We start from the raw sequence: 17,983 nt of genomic DNA, 5'->3' as shown, positions 1-17,983 counted from the left end.
CATTAGTTATTATTCTAATAATTTATTTGCATTTGGATAACCTGTTCCATTTTGCCACACCTAAAAGAAATTATTCAAGGGTTTTCAGTTTAAGAACAAAAGTGAAAATGATTTTTGTTCCAAGCATTCTGAAAAGTACACTAGTCCAGGAATTGAATTCTTGGTCTAGGGTCCTCATTTGTGAAATCAGATTATAATCTGCTCTGCTTCCCACTCAGAGTATTGTAAAGGTCAAATAAAATAATACATTTGAGCAAGCTTTGAAAGAATTGTCCAAATGGGAGGTATCATTTAATATTAGTCTTCAAACTGTTAGATGAGATTGAAAACTATAAATACAGACCACTCTGAATAAAAAGTAATACTTATGGATCTTTCCAAAACAATATTTAGATAATACAGTAGGGAAATCAGCAGTTAAATTTGAAGAAAATTTATCTTAAAGTTAGATGATAAACCTATAGGTACGAAGTGTAAATGTCTTTAGAAAAATCCCTGCCCAGAAAGAGAACAAGGTTTGGGAGGAGACTAATTAATCTTCTTATTCACACTGAAAGCCAAGGCCACATTGACTGTCATGATTCAGAAAACTGAGCAGGCCATATCGCCCATCTTGAAGAGTGCCTGTCTCTCTTGCCGGAGGCCCGGGTTCAAGTCCCCAGCACTCTTCTTTGTGGAAAGAACAAACAAATGATTCAGAAAACTTCCATGTACCTAACATTTAGTTTTGTGTATTTCTGTGTGGAGAGTCTGGGTGAGAGGTGAGAGGTAAAGATGAAGGAGTAGGATGGCTATTCTGAAACCTTTTGTGCAGTGTCTCACAGGTAGCACAGATCAGGTAGAGAGCAGTTCTATTGTGTTAACAATCATCTTTCCCTTTTCAAGTCATTTAGCTTCATTGTTCATAAACATCAGAAGAACATGCAAATTAGAGCATGGTGAAATGCTTTCATTTGGCCAAGAATGTTTTCAAAGAGCTCCCTGCTGCTCAGAAAGAGTCCTAAGCAGCTGGCTTCACTGAACTGTAGAACAAGCAAAAAGATGTTAAATAAGGATTAAGGGCTTTAGACAGTTAAGTATAAGATGTTAAATGTTTTCCCTGGCTCATTTGTGGGCCTTTCTCTTAATTCAGCACGCAAGCTTTCCATGAAACGGCAGCTTCGTGGGCTTCTCTGTTTTGGGTTATTATTATTATTTTTTCATTTCCAGAGGGAAAGATAAGAAAGAATTTAATGTAATGAAAGATAGAACCAGATATAAAGCAGCCTGTCCTAAGTTTTGGTTGTTTGCCTATTTGTAAATCCTATTCCCCTCAGGCCCAATCAGCACAAATTGATGTTAACTAATTTTATGTTATGAGTGAAATGGGCCTTGAAAATGGGGCTACTTCTTTCATTTCTGAACCCAACAGTGTCTTGAATATAGGGTGTTTTTATTATATGGCTTATAATCATGGAGTCTGGTAGCCTCCTGGAGTACATGCCTACTACAGATATTTGGCTCCTTACTGTGTAAGGTTGTCCTTGGTTGTCCTTAGAATATCAGATGCCTCAGGGGGCAGAGGATATAGTGGAGAAAGAACAACTTTGAAGACGGACCCACATGAATATGATGCTAATTTTGGTGCTTGGGAGCTGGATGATCTTTCTTTGGAAGTTACCTGACTTCTGGAAGCTTCTTTTATCAATGATAAAACAGACATTTCCTCTGAACAAGAATGGGGGTTAGATTAAGGTGACTTTAATGAGGAGAAACCAAAGCACCCCCTTGAAGTCAAGGGCTTAAATTGGTTAAAGAGCTTGGAAAACAAGAACTTTCCTTGAGCTACACTTATGAGGCTTGAGGAGCAATTTTAGGGTCTAGTACCATATCTCCCTTCCTCCCTTCTATGATTATGTTGTTTAGACCAGCTTATCTTTCTTGGTCATAGTTTTATTGAGCTTCTATTATGTGGGAGGCCTTCAGAGGGATGTCAGGAATGCTCCTTCTCTCAGCAGCATTTGTACATGTGCAAAAGACTCCTTAATGTCTCCCACCTAAAGGTTTACTTGGTCTAAGCCTTCAGCTCAGCCCAGTTGATGTTCACTCTGCTAGAGAGGCAAGGGTAGTTTTTATCTTCACAGAGAAAGAAATGCACAGAGATTGTCCTGGGGAAAGGGCGGTGTAAAGCTGGCTACCCTAGAAATTTACAAATACAAAGCCTTGCATAGTTTGATCTGTTATGTGGTCTAATAGGTTACATTTTCATTTTCAGTTAGAACCTTCGTGACAGAGTTTAAATTAAAGAAAACATTTTTTAATGCTACAATGGAAAAACATTCAGACCTACTTGAAGTTGAAAATGAGATCACTGAAACAGTAAGTTTCTTGAAAGGACTGTTCACTTTGAGTCCTTTGTTTTCTTGCACAGATTTCATTGAGAATTGGGGACTGCCTGGGGTCACCTGTATGTCTCCTGGGCTCTTCTTTTATATTTGGAAGGGAAACTTCACGATAAAATAGAAAGTCTCTTAGAAATAAAAGAGAGGTATTGAGAACTAATGTTGCCCAGTAGAAGTGTTTTTTAAAATGCATCTTCATGTGCAGTCTTTATCTGCCATGGTGTTTCTTTTCCATGTGCAAACTCAGTCACAGACAGAAGTGACATGCACCAGTGAGGGCTGTTGGCGAAGAGGAAAGACCCAGAAAATCCTTGTGTCTCATTTGCTGTTTACATGTGGTACGACTTTCCCCCTATGTTTGAGAGTTTGTGGACAGTGACACTTTCTCTCCTCAAGGGAATGCCAAAGGCCTAACATTAATCCTGATTGTCTAAGGCTTGAAGATTCACTGTATAGATTAACTGGGGGCCTTTGATTCTGCTTCTTTCCCTCTGTGCTTTTTATAAGAAAAAAATGGAGAAAAAAAGAAGAGATGAAATGAAACTCAAATAATTTGTTCTCAGCTCCTACACAAGTCAAAGATCTGATGTTCAGAAAAATTGAAATTTGCCATTAAAGTAGGTTACAGATTGATTGATACCTAGTTTTAATTTTACTTGTTCTTCATGTGTGAGAGATAGTATATTAGCCCAGAATTGTATTTCTATAGGACTGTGGATTTATTTGTATAAAATACAGATTCTAATTCCATATCTTATCTATTAAGCATCTACTCCATGGACAGGGACTATGCCAGATACACTTTTTGCTTTCTTCTGAGATCCTGGGGATTCAAACCCCGGCCCATGCACACGCCCGGCAAACGCTCTACAGGGTGAGCTACTGGCCCACTTAGTTTCAGTAATTTACTAGAAACTATTATCCTCACTGTTCTGGTGAGGATTGCAATAAAAGGTTGCAGGTTAAAAATAGTCATGGGGCAGAGTCCACAAGGGCTCCCAATGCTACTTCTAGTTGTCCTCTCCCTATGGAATCATGGACAGTATATTGTCAACCAGAAAGCTCACCTGAGCCTAGGTATCTGAAGCCTTTATTTGGGCTGACCTCAGTCTCTAACCCCTCTAGAGGCTTAGTTAATACCATATTACCTAAAGCCCTCATCATAAATCATAGTGTTAGACTCTTTGAGATGGCCTAGGACCCCTAGGTAAACAAAGGCATTTTTATATTTTTTCCACATTTTTAAATTGGTGCATTATAGTTGTACATAGTAGTGAGAATTGTCACATATTCATACTTGCACACAATATAATAATATTATTTAGTCAGTATCACTCCCCAGAGAAATTTTTAGCAGGTAGGACACTCCAGGGCCTTAGAAATTACCTTGCAAAGGCATGGCCTCTTTGCTACACAGCAGGACTTTATGTCCGCTAACCCTATGTCTTGTCACTCCATCACTGCTGCCTCCTAGTTATTCTATAGGTAGATATTTCCTTCTAAGGTAGTATAGGGGTTTAGAACCCTGTGTGGGAGTATGGTTCTTTACTTCACAAAACTCAGTGACTTATCTTTGTTTTTTTTGCCCAGCATTGTAGTATAATTTATTGGTGATGTGACACACTTGCCCCCAAGAAACACTGAAGAATTAAACAGCAATTGGGGAATCCACTTGTTTGGTCTTTGCTAGGATGTTATTCTGTTGACTTATACCTGGGGTAAGAATTAATAATAAAACAATAATAATAAATCATTGCTGTAAGACTATATAAAGAAATGTCAAACAAAGCCAAAAGTCATTTGATAATATTTCAAGCTTGACTCCATCTTCTAACCAGTGAGATGGCTCTGAAACACTGGCTTTGAAGACTGGTGGGTATGTGTAGGGCAAGATACTGAGACCCTCTGCTCTATAAAAGGAGTCTACAGCCCCTAATATAGAGGCCAGCAAGGAAGCAGGCATGATACTGATACTTTATGCTGCAGAGAGATTTTCTGTGCTCTGAGGGCACAAGGCAAACATGGGGAGAGTGGCTTTTGATTTGCCTCCAAAAAGGGCTCTTGACCCACATAATGTAATTTCCCATGGAGAGCCTTTTTGAAGAAGACCTATCTTTGAGTTAGGTCAACTCATTGTAGATTAGGAGGGGTCTATATAGGGCTCATTAGACTTAGGGAAGCTGAAAGGAGCCTGTTCACTATGCAGAGTCCAAATAAACAGTTGCCTCTAAGTTTTTTGAAACCCTGGGTCTTAGAGGAGATCTGCTCCTTTGAAGATGTTTTGCATCCAGGGGTGCTGTTCTGAACATCATTTCCTGCCAAGATTTCCCCACTGATTTACTATTTGCCTCTCTCTCTTTGTACTCAGGGAACAACAGAAAAGCATTTAAGAGAGGAACAAAAAAAGGACTCCATTTCTCTGTAAAGCTGCCTGCTGATAACTTGATGGCTGGAAAATGCCTATTTTATCCTGAAAATAGGAAATTTGTTCTTGGTCCAAAGCTTTTGTCTAAATCACAGTTAATGACAAACTGTTCTTCTTTTCAGTTAAATGTGTGTTTTTCAACGTTACCTGGTTATACTCGATCCACAGTCCATGCTTCTTGGTAAGAAACTGAATTGTATTTGTTTGTGATCCAGTCTGTGGAAAAGGGAGGTTGTTATAACATGGGTGATGGCCCAAAAAAAAAAAAAACTGGACTCTATTTTGGCAAAGCCATTGGGGTGACCCAAGACCAAAGTCATTGAGTCCTTATATTCTCCTGTTTCCTCATGGGAAAATGACTATGACACCTACTTTCCAAAAGCCCTGGGGCCCTCATATAATTTTAGGCCATTTTAGGTCAATTAAAGACTCAAAAACTGTGCCCATAGGGAATCCAGTATGGTGGTGATCTCACTGCAGACCACCTTTTCCTTGACTTCCAATGTGACACTGTTTGACTTGGCCGACGGGATCCAGAAATGTGTCAACTCCTGCAGGTCCTCCGCTGAGGTCTGCCAGCTCTTGGGATCTCAGAGGCGAATCTTTAGAGGTAAGAGAGGTAGCGGTCTCTAGGAAGATCCTTCCCTTACAGTCAGGCACAGACCTGTAAGGCATTTGGGGTTCAGACCCAGGAAAGCTCATCACAGAGCCTATCCTTGGAATGGGTATGAAGCAAAAGTCCTTCATGTTATGTAGACACACACACACACACACACACACACACACACACACACAGCCTTGTGTGCACACAGCCTTGAGGGCACGTGGTCCTTGGCATGTGGTCCCTACTATTCTGTACAATATTTGGGTGGAAGGAGGAGGAACATAGAAATTGATATAACAGAGAAAAACTACTCTTGTTCCCTGGGGAGACAGAAACTCACACATGAAGTGTATGTGCTTGTCAATGACCTAAAAACCTTCATAATGATAACTATTAAGTAAAAAAGGATGTGCATTATTACCTATGTTTTTTGTGTTTCGTTTTTTACAAAATTTAAACACATAACAAAACTAGAAGGATTTGTGGGGGCCAAATGCTTCCAGTGGTATCAATAATGATGAGAATTTTCCTTTTCTTGTTCTTGCTTTGTGTATTTTGTGAGAAGCTTCTGCATTGCATACAGGTTAAGGCAAATGAAGAAGGAGTTTAGAGGCAAGTTCAGAAGGCAAATTTGGGTCTTGAAGTGGGGGTTTTTACCTCTGGGTTGGGAAGTCTGTGTGGAATAAAAAGTGCTTCTTCGCCAAGGGGTCTAGTCCCACTTGGCACATCATAAGTGATCAAAGTGGACTCTGGTTAGCTTATTTTACCACACAGCTTAGTCTGGCAAAGGATGTAGAATCTAGTCTAAATCTCGCCATCTGGTATCCAGATGTTGGACATAAATTGAAGGTATCAAATTTTGGCACTCTTATCTGCTGGTCAATCTGAGACACTCCCAATGGGTCAGGGTTTTGTAACTGCTTTCCCATGTAGGCTTGTGTATTGTGGACCCTGGGAACTGAATAGTTATCCTTTTATTCTGGGATAAGCTGTGGAGGTTGGCCTATTTAAGGGCTAGTTGTTAACTTGGAAAAAAAAAGGACTAAACTTTCTGGAGTCAAAGTGACTATTAACTGGAGAGGTAGCTAAAAAGTTTATGCCCCATTATATAGTGCTGGAAACTATGGGGCTTTGGTTTTACTTTTATTTCTCTTGCCAAGGATTCAAGGGTACCAGTTTTTCCTTCCCAATGAGGTAGGTCCCTTTCATTTCACTAAATATTTATGGAATAACTTCCGTGTGGTAAGCATTGTACCAGGTTACTATTTTATCACCAGTAAATGTATTTGTGTCTTGCAAATCAGGTGGCCAGATATTTGAATTTGTTAGAGCCTGTTCATAGCAGCCCTGCCTTCTCTCTGACTCCCATTCTGTAGACTGCTTGGATATGGCTTATGGGAAGGCTCCTGTGTTCCTTGCTGAGGCCCTCATTCTGTATTTCTCCTTTCCCACACCTTGAGAACAAAGACAGTTGTGCATATTGCCTGGAAATGCAGGCATTTCCCTGTTTTTTTCCTGTTTTTCCTCCCAGGCCTTCTCCAGATTTTGCCAACCAACCCAACTTGATCTCTTGCTAACTTTCCTGAGTGCAGGAGAGTTGAACTTGGCTATCAATAGGAACTGACAGATTCTGACATCTGAATGATTCCACGTGTAGACAGCACTATGTATTCTGAACATTCCCATTGGAAGAGTTTTCACCCTTTGATTCACAAAATGTCCACTTCCCTGCCTTTCAAAGATCTGCAATTCTCACAATCTCCAGAGATTTAGAGACCTTGGAAGTCCCTCATGGAATGTCTCAGCCTTAGATTTACCTAAGTGTTCATTGTCTGTTTTAGCGGATGTTATATCCAGGAAGGACCATGGGAATTGTGAATGTAAAAAAAATCACATTACCAGGCTTTCAGTGAAAATGAGATACGTAGCTCTATTGGATGAATTTATAATCGAATTTTTGAGAATTTTTAGAAAAGTCATTCCCCATGGCAGAGGCAGGCTGCTTTCCCGGCTTTCATATGAATCTGCTTTCGCGCAGGGAGTGATGGCTTCAGCACTGAATCAGTGGGCAGGATGGATTGACTCCCAGGTTAGATATTTCTAATCAGGCCAGACAATTCAGTCTGGCTATTGGACAAGGCTAATATAGCCTGGATAATTTTTTGTCCTGGAGATATTTCTTTTCTTTTTTAAATTTTTAACTTTTTTTTTCTTGGATAGATACTTAGGAGTGAATTTACTGGATTAATTGGTAACTGTTTAACTTTTTTTTTAAAGAACTCAAACTATCCCTATTTGCGGATGATATGATTATATACTTAGAGGAACCAGGAAATTCCACCAGAAAACTGTTAGAACTCATAAGTGAATTCAGTAAAGTGGCAGGTTACAAGATCAATGCTCATAAATCCAATGCATTTTTATACATAAGTGAGGAATCCTCAGAAAGAGAAATTATGAAAACTACCCCATTCACCATAGCATTGAAAAAAATAAAATACTTGGGAATCAATCTCACAAAAGAGGTAAAAGACCTCTACAATGAGAACTACAGAACACTAAAGAAAGAAATCGAAGAAAACCTTAGAAGATGGAAAGATCTCCCATGTTCTTGGATAGGCCGAATTAATATTGTCAAAATGGCCATACTACCAAAAGTGCTATACAGATTCAATGCAATCCCAATTAAAATCCCAATGACGTACCTTACAGAAATAGAGCAAGCAATCATGAAATTCATCTGGAAGAATAAGAAACCCAGAATAGCTAAAGCAATCCTTCGCAGGAAAAATGAAGCAGGGGGTATCGCAATACCCGAACTTCAACTTTATTACAAAGCAATAGTAACAAAGACGGCATGGTACTGGTACCAAAATAGACAGGTAGATCAATGGTACAGAATAGAGGACACGGACACAAACCCAAATAAATACAACTTTCTAATACTAGACAAAGGCGCCAAAAATATGCAATGGAGAAAAGATAGCCTCTTCAACAAATGGTGCTGGGAGAATTGGAAATCCATATGCAACAGAATGAAACTAAACCCATATCTCTCACCCTGCACAAAACTCAACTCAAAATGGATTAAGGACCTTGGAATCAGACCAGAGACTCTGCAGATTATAGAAGAAAAAGTAGGTCCCGATCTTCAACATGTCGGCCTAGGACCAGACTTCCTCAACAGGACTCCCATAGCACAAGAAATAAAAGCAAGAATCAATAACTGGGATAGATTCAAACTAAAAAGCTTTCTCTCAGCAAAGGAAACTATCAGTAATGTGAAGAAAGAGCCTACAGAGTGGGAGACTATCTTTGCCAATCATACTTCAGATAGAGCACTAATCTCCAGAATCTATAAAGAACTCAAAAAACTCTACACCAAGAATACAAATAATCCAATCGACAAATGGGCTAAGGAAATGAACAGACACTTCACAGAAGAAGATGTACAAGCAATCAATAAACATATGAAAAAATGTTCAACATCTCTAGTAATAAGAGAAATGCAAATCAAAACCACCCTAAGATTCCATCTCACCCCAATTAGAATGGCGATTATCAAAAATACAAGCAACAGGTGTTGGCGAGGATGTGGGGAGAAAGGTACACTCATACATTGCTGGTGGGGCTGCAAATTAGTGCAGCCACTCTGGAAAGCAGTGTGGAGATTCCTTAGAAAACTTGGAATGGACCCTCCATTTGACCCAGCTATCCCACTCCTTGGCCTATACCCAAAGGATCTAAAATCAGCATACTACAGAGATACAGCCACATCAATGTTCATAGCTGCTCAATTCACAATAGCCAGACTATGGAACCAACCTAGATGCCCTTCAATTGACGAGTGGATAAAGAAACTGTGGTATATATACACAATGGAATATTACTCAGCCATAAAGAATGACAAAATTATGGCATTTGCAGGCAAATGGATGAAATTGGAGAATATCATGCTAAGTGAGATAAGCCAATCTCAAAAAGACAAGGGACGAATGATATCGCTAATAAGTGGAGGATGACACATAATGGGGGGGAGGGAAGGGTTAGTGTTAGGGTTAGAGTTAGGGTTAGGGAGGGGGGCAAGTATGGAGGAAGAAAGTACTGTATAGAGGGTAAAGAGGGGTTGGAGGGGTGGGGGGGAAGGGGAAAAAATAACAGAATGAATCAAACAACATTACTGTATGTGGATTTATGATTACACAAATGGTATGCCTTTGCGCCATGTACAGAGAGGCAACATGTATCCCATTTGTTTACAATAAAAAAAAAAAACTTTAAAAAAAAATTATTTATTTATTTTTATGTGGTGCTGAGGATTGAACCCACTGTCTTGCACATTTGAGGCAAGTGCTCTACCACTGAGCTACAGCTACAGCCCCAAGATATTTCTTTTTATTAAGGCTATTGGATTGGAAAGTCTTCAAAGAATTCAGATGATGGATTGCAGAGATTCAGTACCTCCTTGATACCAACTTTGCAGTCTTTGCCTGATGAGATTTTCCATGAAAATTTTCTCTATTAAATGCAGACATTTTATAATAAACAAAAGAAATTTCATCACACTCACAAATGGAGTTCTGATTTAACATACCCACTTCCACTGATAAAGGCAGAAAATTCAGCAAGGAGAACTAAATTTGGGTCCAAAACTTACCTCTCTGAATCTGGGCTGTGCCCTAGCTCTTAGGACTCACAAAACAGGTAGATGCTGGGTATCCTGTGTAGGTTGTTGAGCCCTAGTGTCAACTCCCATCTCTAGAACCTGCCTGGCCAAGAAGCAGTTTTGCTGTGTTAACAACTGGCACCTGATTTCTGTATAAGTTGGGATCTTCTTTAAGGTAGAGGAGGGGAGACCACACCTGGAAAATTGGCAACCGCTTCTCATGACATAATATACATGTTGTCCTTCACATGTTGGCCTTGCTCTTGCCTCCCAACAATAGCAATAGCACATATCTGTCTTACATGACTCTGTACATGGGTATAGATAAGTTACTATTCACTATCTAGTTGGTTTCATATTTTTGTCCTACTACTTCTGTACCGCATTTACACATGCCTTATCTTGGATGGTAAAATGCACCCTTATTTTGTCTGCTATATATAGCCTCATAGAGGACCATGGACCAATAGTGAATGCCTTTTGATAATAATGAAATGATTCTTTGTCATCCATTAAATGTATAAGACCCTGGAATAAATGTGGAAGCAACCTAAAAGGTGGGCTCCTTCCCTGCCTGTCCCTGCTTCTTTTGGTGAAGAGACTAATGGAATGACAGCATATACGTACCTAACAGTCTCTGTACAAGGATCCAAAGATCCCAGATGTGAATAAACCCCAAGAAACTATTGCTGTAGTGAAGGGGACAGCCAGATAAACATAACTACTCCAGCTCTGGGCAAGCTGACTTTCATTTGTGCCTCTCCTCATAAGTCTCTGTTGGTCAATACACTGTCAGGGTAGCAAGCTACTCTGTCACAAGGAGTATGCTGGGTCCCTCTAGGTTATACAGATAAACAGAACTGAGACACACTGAGGCAGGTCTGACCAGCACTAGTTGTTTTTGGTCCAAGTCTCTAAGCTACCTAAGAGTGTGGTCACATTTCTGGGTTTATTCTGATCCTCCCACCTGCCCCTCACTGTCCTTTAGTGAGAAGGTACAGAATACACCACACTGGAACCACATTTGCAGTAGGTGCCAGAAGAGGGTCAGCACCCTGTTTCTTGCCAGTTTGGTTTCTCTGTGTGGATGTTTTCAGTGGAGAACACTTGTGATCATTTAGTAAATAGGTCTCGGACTGATACAGGGAAGGAACTGCAGAAGGCATTGCAGAGTGAACGTCTAGAGGAATGTTACTCTCTGGAGACTCTTTGGGAAATTCTAGGGGTCTTTGAATAGCAAGTTCATGCATCTTAAAGTTTGAAGTGGAAGAGGTTTTATTTTGTTTTACTGTCTTGTTTTTCCCATTCTAGCGGGCAGCTTGTGCAAGCGAAAGAGTCCAGAATGTGACAAAGAGACCTCCATCTGCACTGACCTGGATGGTATTGCACTATGCCAGTGCAAGTCGGGCTATTTCCAGTTCAACAAGATGGATCACTCCTGCCGAGGTAGCAACAGGTTTGCTGGTGTTTCTGGGGACAAGAAGAGGCTTTTCTCTGCCCAGCACCCACTCTGTCTCTCTCTCCTACCCCTCAAACTCATTCCCTCCCTCCCTCTCCCTTTGCTCTGGATGTGACTCCTCTAAATGGGGGTGGGGGTGGGAGGGTGACTGGTTTTTGTTATTTTGCTCACAGCAGGATTGAATACTTCATCTCCTTGGAATAATAGCTTTATTTCCCACTGGTGCATGTTGGTCTGGTCAATTGACTAAATAGAAAAGAAAATGGAATGCCTGTGATAGCAATGCCTTTACTATTTTTTTTTTTTTTCCACTTAGAGGTAGCTAGAAAAATTATTGTTCTGATTCCCAAATCTTTATCTGTTAAAGTGGAAATTCAAGCATGGAGTCAGTTCTGTGCCTTTTAGTGGCATTTGTGGCTCAGTGGACAGTGTACTCAACTAAAGCCTAAAAGACCTGAGTCAGCATCCCACTTGGCCTCACTGGTCGAGTTTCAACTTGGACAAGTCACTTCATTTCTCTGAGCTTCAGTTTCCTCTCCTATGCAATGTGTGTAATGAAGCTTCTTTAGATATTCTAGGAATTAAAGAAGGCAGTGTATATAGAGGTACTTTGTAAGCTATCAACATTGTCTTTTATATTTTACCCAGTTGTTGTTTAATTAGTGAGTTAAAGTTTTAAAGGTTTCATGAAGTGTTTGAGAGCAAAAGTCTAATTCTACTAACCTTTTAGGTGAAGCTTTCATTTATTCAGTTTAAGATAAAAACTGCTCAATGAGTGTAATCCAAGAATATTGCCTTAAAATAAAATAAATTCATGTTCAGAGCACTATGTACCCTGACATAAAAGATTGCTGTTAATTTGTGATCATCAGAAAAAGGCTAGTTTTTCATGTAGTTCTAAGCATTGCCTCCCATTAGAATGTGGATGGCACAGATTTCCTGTTCAGTCAGCACCTTGATGGTAACTGATGTATTGGGATCTGAGTAAAAATCACGTACTGGGGCAAGGTAACATGCCACTTATTTCTGTCAGAACTTTCTGTTCGAGGACTTATTCCATCAAAAGAATATAAAAATATATTCCAGAGCTGTACTTTCCTCCTGAGCTCTAGACCCTCTGCCCTTGTTGTGTTTAGATAGAGAGTTCTGATGTATACACAGTCAGTTCTCCAGGTAGGAACTGTGATAGGTTTTGAAGAGGAAGGCCACATCGCAGAGTCATACATAAGACTTGATGCATGACCCGGACACAGCATTTCTCAGTGCTGTGCCAGACTGCTGCTTTGGTACAAAGAGATAATGCTTTCTAATTCCCTCTTATCTGTCTTAATGCAAATGTGCCTTTCCCTTTTTAAAAATGGGGAGTTAAGCCCAGCTCAAAATCCATGTGTGGTGGGATATGCAAAGGGCAGGAGGGGATACAAGGTTGACAGAAGCATGGCCACGCAGAGGAGATAGTCCCTGGAGTGACTTTAAGAACAACCTTGCCTGCCACCCTTGCTTCTGGCTGTCCTAAGCCATTTCCCTATGCTGCCAAGTCAGCAATTTTATATTTGTGTCACAGCCTAGCATTAGCAATAGCAGAACTGTTAGAGATTTACCAAATGCAATGGCACAGCCACCTTATGTTTACCAAGCAGTGACCCAAGAATCAGCATAAGGAAATTTTGAGTAACTTTTGATCTTCTTGCAGAGGCCCTTTGAAGCCTCTTCTCAGCAATACCTGTGGGCATCAGGCCTCTGCTGAATGGATTCTGAAACTTCTTGGGCCACATCCCTGTCAGCTGGGTTCTGATGAATTAACAGTGACATCTTGTGGCCATCAGTACTAGAGCACAGGCATATTTTAAATGGTAACCTTTTTGGATGCCTCAGATCTAGTCAGTCCTCTGTGCAAGTGGAGGGTGGGGGTATGTGTATGTTTTTTTCTAAATCACTGCAATTCAGGCTGCATATTAGCAAGTTTCTATATTTTTCTCTGTTGTAAACACACGCACATGCACACTTCTTAGTGTCTTAAATAAAACATCTTTACGATGTCTTTACCAGCTACATATAAAATTAAAAATAAATAGAAAATTAAAAATAGATGTCCCTCTTATAGGTTTCTTAGCTTCTTTTCATCATGCATGCATGGTGAATTCTAATAATCCATTTATATATGACCAGATTGCAAATTCCTTGAGAACCAGAACCATGTCTAGAATAGGCCTTAGTATGTTGTAGGGTTCAACAAACGTCTGTTGAATAAGCACATGGACAATAGGGTAGCAAAAATAGTAGGAAAAGAGAGGCGCATCTTGACTTAGTTTCTAGCAAGGGAACAAAAGAGTTATTAAGGCTCATCAATTTATTTTAGTCCATAAAACTTGAATTTGCTTGTTTGCCACAGCAATAGGAAAAGCCCAGCGGGGCATATGCAAGCTCTAGCCACATTCTTTTCATCTTAGTGCTCTATGGTGAGTTCCTCTGGGGTGTATGCAATGAGAAGCTGGGTCCTAGGGAACCTGGGAGTACCTTACTGACAGTTTCCCCTAAGAACCTCAGAACAGAATCAGGCACACAGTAGCTCAGTCTTTGATGAATGACTCCTTTTGAACTAGAGAAATTTTATTCCATCAGGGAGTTAGTCCACTTTTGAACCTAAATGAAGATAGCCCAACCCATTAACTCTCAGGCAGGACGACCAATGGATCTTACACATGACTGGATGACAGCCAAAGAGTAGAAAGCTTCCACCCAGCAGGTGATGATTGGGTAGGTAGATTTGATTGATGTAAAAACATTTCTAAGAAGCAGTATACAGAATACAACAGAATGTTGTGACATTAGCCTGCCTCAGTGCTGAAATAGAAGGAGAAGTTAAGTAGTCCCTGTGTAGCTATTCTGTGGTGGTTCCCTCACTTTCACATCCCTGATGTAGCATGATGCAGTGTGGTGCATTGAGAAGAGGACCACCAGGGCACAATGCTTTCCATGTCAGCCTGGGAAAGGCAAGAGTGCTTGCTTGTTCTTGAGAGAAAGCCCCTTTTTAGTAAAGGCAGCAGAAAACTCAAAGGTATAAAGGATAGGGAGATGGGGCTTTGCTACCCCTTTTTAAAAATGTGATATGATTATATTCTGTCTTGTTGCATAAAGGATTTGAAGCACCTAATGGAAAATCATGTAATGAAACAAAATTTTAAAATACTTAAAAGATAAATTAGGTTGAAGGGAAAATTAAATACTTTGATGAGGCTGTAAAGAAAGTGAATATGCAGAAAGATAAACCATAAGGCCCTATAAGTTTGCTAAAATAGGTCTCTCATTTAAGTGCTGAACTTCCTGGACACTAAAGTAAATATAGGAACATAACTTAGAAAAAAATCAGGATTCATAAAATAAAGCTCGGTCTTTCACAGAGCAACTGGGAAAATACCTATCTTTCTAGGTACTAGGACCTGAGAGAAATTTCCCTGCATCTACAGCAAGAGATTACTGGGTGGTATTATGGCAACATGGTCTGTGACATCCTGCAATAAATGCTATAGGTTTTTTCCTATGGCAGTTTCTTATTTAGGTGTGTGTGTGTGTGTGCGTATATATATATATATATATATATGTACACATACACATATACACAATATAAGAGAAAGCATCTCAGGAAAAGTGATTCTGTGGGGCCCAAACAGTGCAATCCAGGTTCACAGCTCTTTAGTGATCTGCAATCTTATGTTACAGATTATTTAGAACAGTGTTTTCCAAACTGTTTCATGAAACTCCAATAATATGTTCATAGACAGTTTGTAACAGTAAAATAGATTCAGCTTCTAACATTAAAAATGTAGAAGGAGAAAGAATATTAAACACATCTACACACTTAACACTATCAGACACAAATCTGGAATAGAGGATGCTAGGAAGTCTGTGAGAGACCTTTAGACCTAGCCTACGGGGCATATATCTCCCTCCTTCATCTCACCTCCAGCCACACATTCTGCTGCATCCACAACTCACCATTAGTGCCTATTTTCTGTCTGTTCAGGAATGACAACTGGAAGCTCTGTACCTTCTTACCTGTGAATTTTTATGCAGTGTCTTGTACATTAATCATGAATCAAATTTTTATCATTCCTTGCATCAAGGAATTTGGCTCTGAGGCCATTTTTCATTGTCTGCTTTCATTCAGGCATGCATTGTAGCTCATGGTGTTCTACTGAGTTACTGTAATGGTGAAAGTATTCTGTGATCATATAAATTTGGGAACCACTGATCCAAGGGAATAACTGGGCTTCAGTTCATTTAGTGAAGCATGTTCCAGAAACAGCACTGCCAGATGGTTCAAAGTTATGTTCTTGGGTGCCAGTTAGGACACATCTAGATATGTCCAGAGTTCCCTTCTCAGATTTTTATGAAAACCTGGATGTTCACTACAACTGTGCCCCAAGAAGTGTCATCCACAGCTCCTGTCTCCTTATGGAAGAGGACTCACGAGGCAATATTTGGTTGTAGATTTGATTTACATCAAAAAGGGTGAAATATTTGTCCTTGAGCATGTGCAAAGATAGTTCTATGATATTCTTTATCTGTATGAATACAGAACTTATTTAAAAATTGCATTTTTTGGATAATAATTACAACTATTTACTACATTTATGTAGTGGTTACTGTGTTCCATGCCTGTGCTGTGACACTTGGTGCCTTATTTTACTTAAGCTCCTCCAAGAAACTATAAGGTAGCTATTTATAATTTTCTTTCTATAAATGGGAAAAAGAGCCACAAAGAGGTTAGCAAAAGTTTCCTGATTATGTCAAGAGTTGAACTGGCAAGTGTTTAGGTTAGGTCATAGAAAAATTTAAAGCTATTTTCAGCCTTCTGGTTCTGGAATATTCTTGTGGACTTCAGGGTAGCTGGTGTTTGAGTAACTGAATTTAGGACATGGAGACAGGGGATAAATAGATACTTTCATGGTTTTCCTTTTCTCTTTCAGCATGTGAAGATGGATATAGGCTTGAAAATGAAACCTGTATGAGGTAGGCTCCATGTTCTTTTTTTCTGATGAAGTTGTTACAAATCTTATTATAAAAGCTATTCTAAAATAAAATCTATCCTAATAAAGAACTACCCTAATAGTGGTAGCACACACTTGTAATTCCAGCTACTGGGGAAGCTGAGGCAGAAGTATTGTAAGTTCAAGGGCTACTTAAAAGACTCTTGTCTCAAAATTTAAATTTCTTTTTTTTTTTTTTTTTTTTTTTTTTTTTTTTTTTGCAGTGCTGGGGATTTGAACCTAGGGCCTTGTGCTTGCGAGGCAAACACTCTACCAACTGAGCTATATCCCCAGCCCTTGAAATTTAAAATATTAAAAAGGTGATAGAGTGCTTTGGGAAGCCCTAGGTTCAGGTTACTGTATTGTAAAAACAAAAAACAAAACAAAACAAAAATCCTAAAAAATTACTTAAGTAGATTACCTCCATTATTTCTTTTTTAGATTTGAAACTGATTCTTGTTCTTTTTTTCTCTCTTGACTTCCAGTTGCCCATTTGGCCTTGGTGGTCTCAACTGTGGAAACCGTAAGTATATAGAAGTGGAGAATTGCATTTAGCAGAGTCCTGTACTGGTGTCAGTGCACAGGTTATCAGTCTTGTCCCATTTTCCTCAGTTTCAATCCACTATATTTTTAGGGCTGGGTGGCATGGGGAGAACAAAGAGACTTGCCTGGTGCTTTCCAGGGGCTCAAGGCTGGGAGTGGAGATAAATATTCTTAAATAGTCCTGACTGTGGGTGTGTGAGTGTGATAAATCAGGCGTGAGGTGGGAGGTGGGGAGGTGGAGATCATGCTCAGAGGAGAATGCAAGGACCCCAGGAATGTTTCTTAGAGTGGAAGGAATTGGAGGAAGAATTGGAAAGAATGGCAGGTATGAGGGGAGAAGGACATTCCAGACAGGAAACCACTTAAAGGTCTTAGGGGCAGCCATGGCCTGAGGTATTATGGGGACAGTTTTTAAGTGGATATTGCTATGGTATGTGTAGAGAAATGCAGAAAGTGAAGAATTAGGTTGGCAGAGTATATGGGGACTGAATTGTTGGGATTTGATCACCACACTGAGGAGTTAGACTCTAATCAGGAACTGTTGGCAAGCTGGCAAGAGTCTTAGGACAGGATAGCAGCATGATTGAGGAGAGCAACTTGGACTGCAGTGAGGAGAGAGAACAGACAGAGGAGAACATGGGGGTAGTTTAGAGACTTCTCAGTATAGTGCCATCCTGGGGGTCAGGGCTAGAGACCAACTTGAGAGTCATCTGCTTTAAACTGAAGTCTGCATCTCTGAAGTAGAAAATGGGACACAAAGCAGTGAGAGTGCTGGTGGGGACTGGGAACATGGCACATTTTGCACCTAATTCAGTTCTTTAATGATTCATTTAAAATCACTTGCACTGACATTTTCTTATATGTATCAAGACATT

At 39.8% G+C, this 17,983-nt stretch overlaps 1 protein-coding gene across 4 annotated transcripts in view; it reads left to right on the top strand.

The window, feature by feature from the left end:
- The window catches only part of HEG1 (heart development protein with EGF like domains 1), a 77,726-nt gene that overhangs the window by 42,216 nt on the left and 17,527 nt on the right, over nt 1-17,983 (top strand). For 3 of the 4 annotated variants that reach the window (XM_079156337.1, XM_079156338.1, XM_079156339.1), the window contains 6 exons: nt 2,255-2,358; nt 4,929-4,987; nt 5,256-5,416; nt 11,388-11,522; nt 16,506-16,548; nt 17,051-17,088. In XM_079156337.1, coding sequence (XP_079012463.1) covers nt 2,255-2,358; nt 4,929-4,987; nt 5,256-5,416; nt 11,388-11,522; nt 16,506-16,548; nt 17,051-17,088 — 540 coding nt within the window. Of the gene's footprint in view, nt 1-2,254; nt 2,359-4,928; nt 4,988-5,255; nt 5,417-11,387; nt 11,523-16,505; nt 16,549-17,050; nt 17,089-17,983 lie in introns of those variants that run through there. The other variant, XR_013766586.1, reaches the window with a different exon arrangement.

This window comes from Sciurus vulgaris (assembly GCF_902686455.1).
Source record: "Sciurus vulgaris genome assembly, chromosome: 10".
Classification (NCBI taxonomy): Eukaryota; Metazoa; Chordata; class Mammalia; order Rodentia; family Sciuridae; genus Sciurus; species Sciurus vulgaris.
Note: the sequence above shows the minus strand (reverse complement) of the source record. Positions and strands in the feature narration are given on the sequence as shown.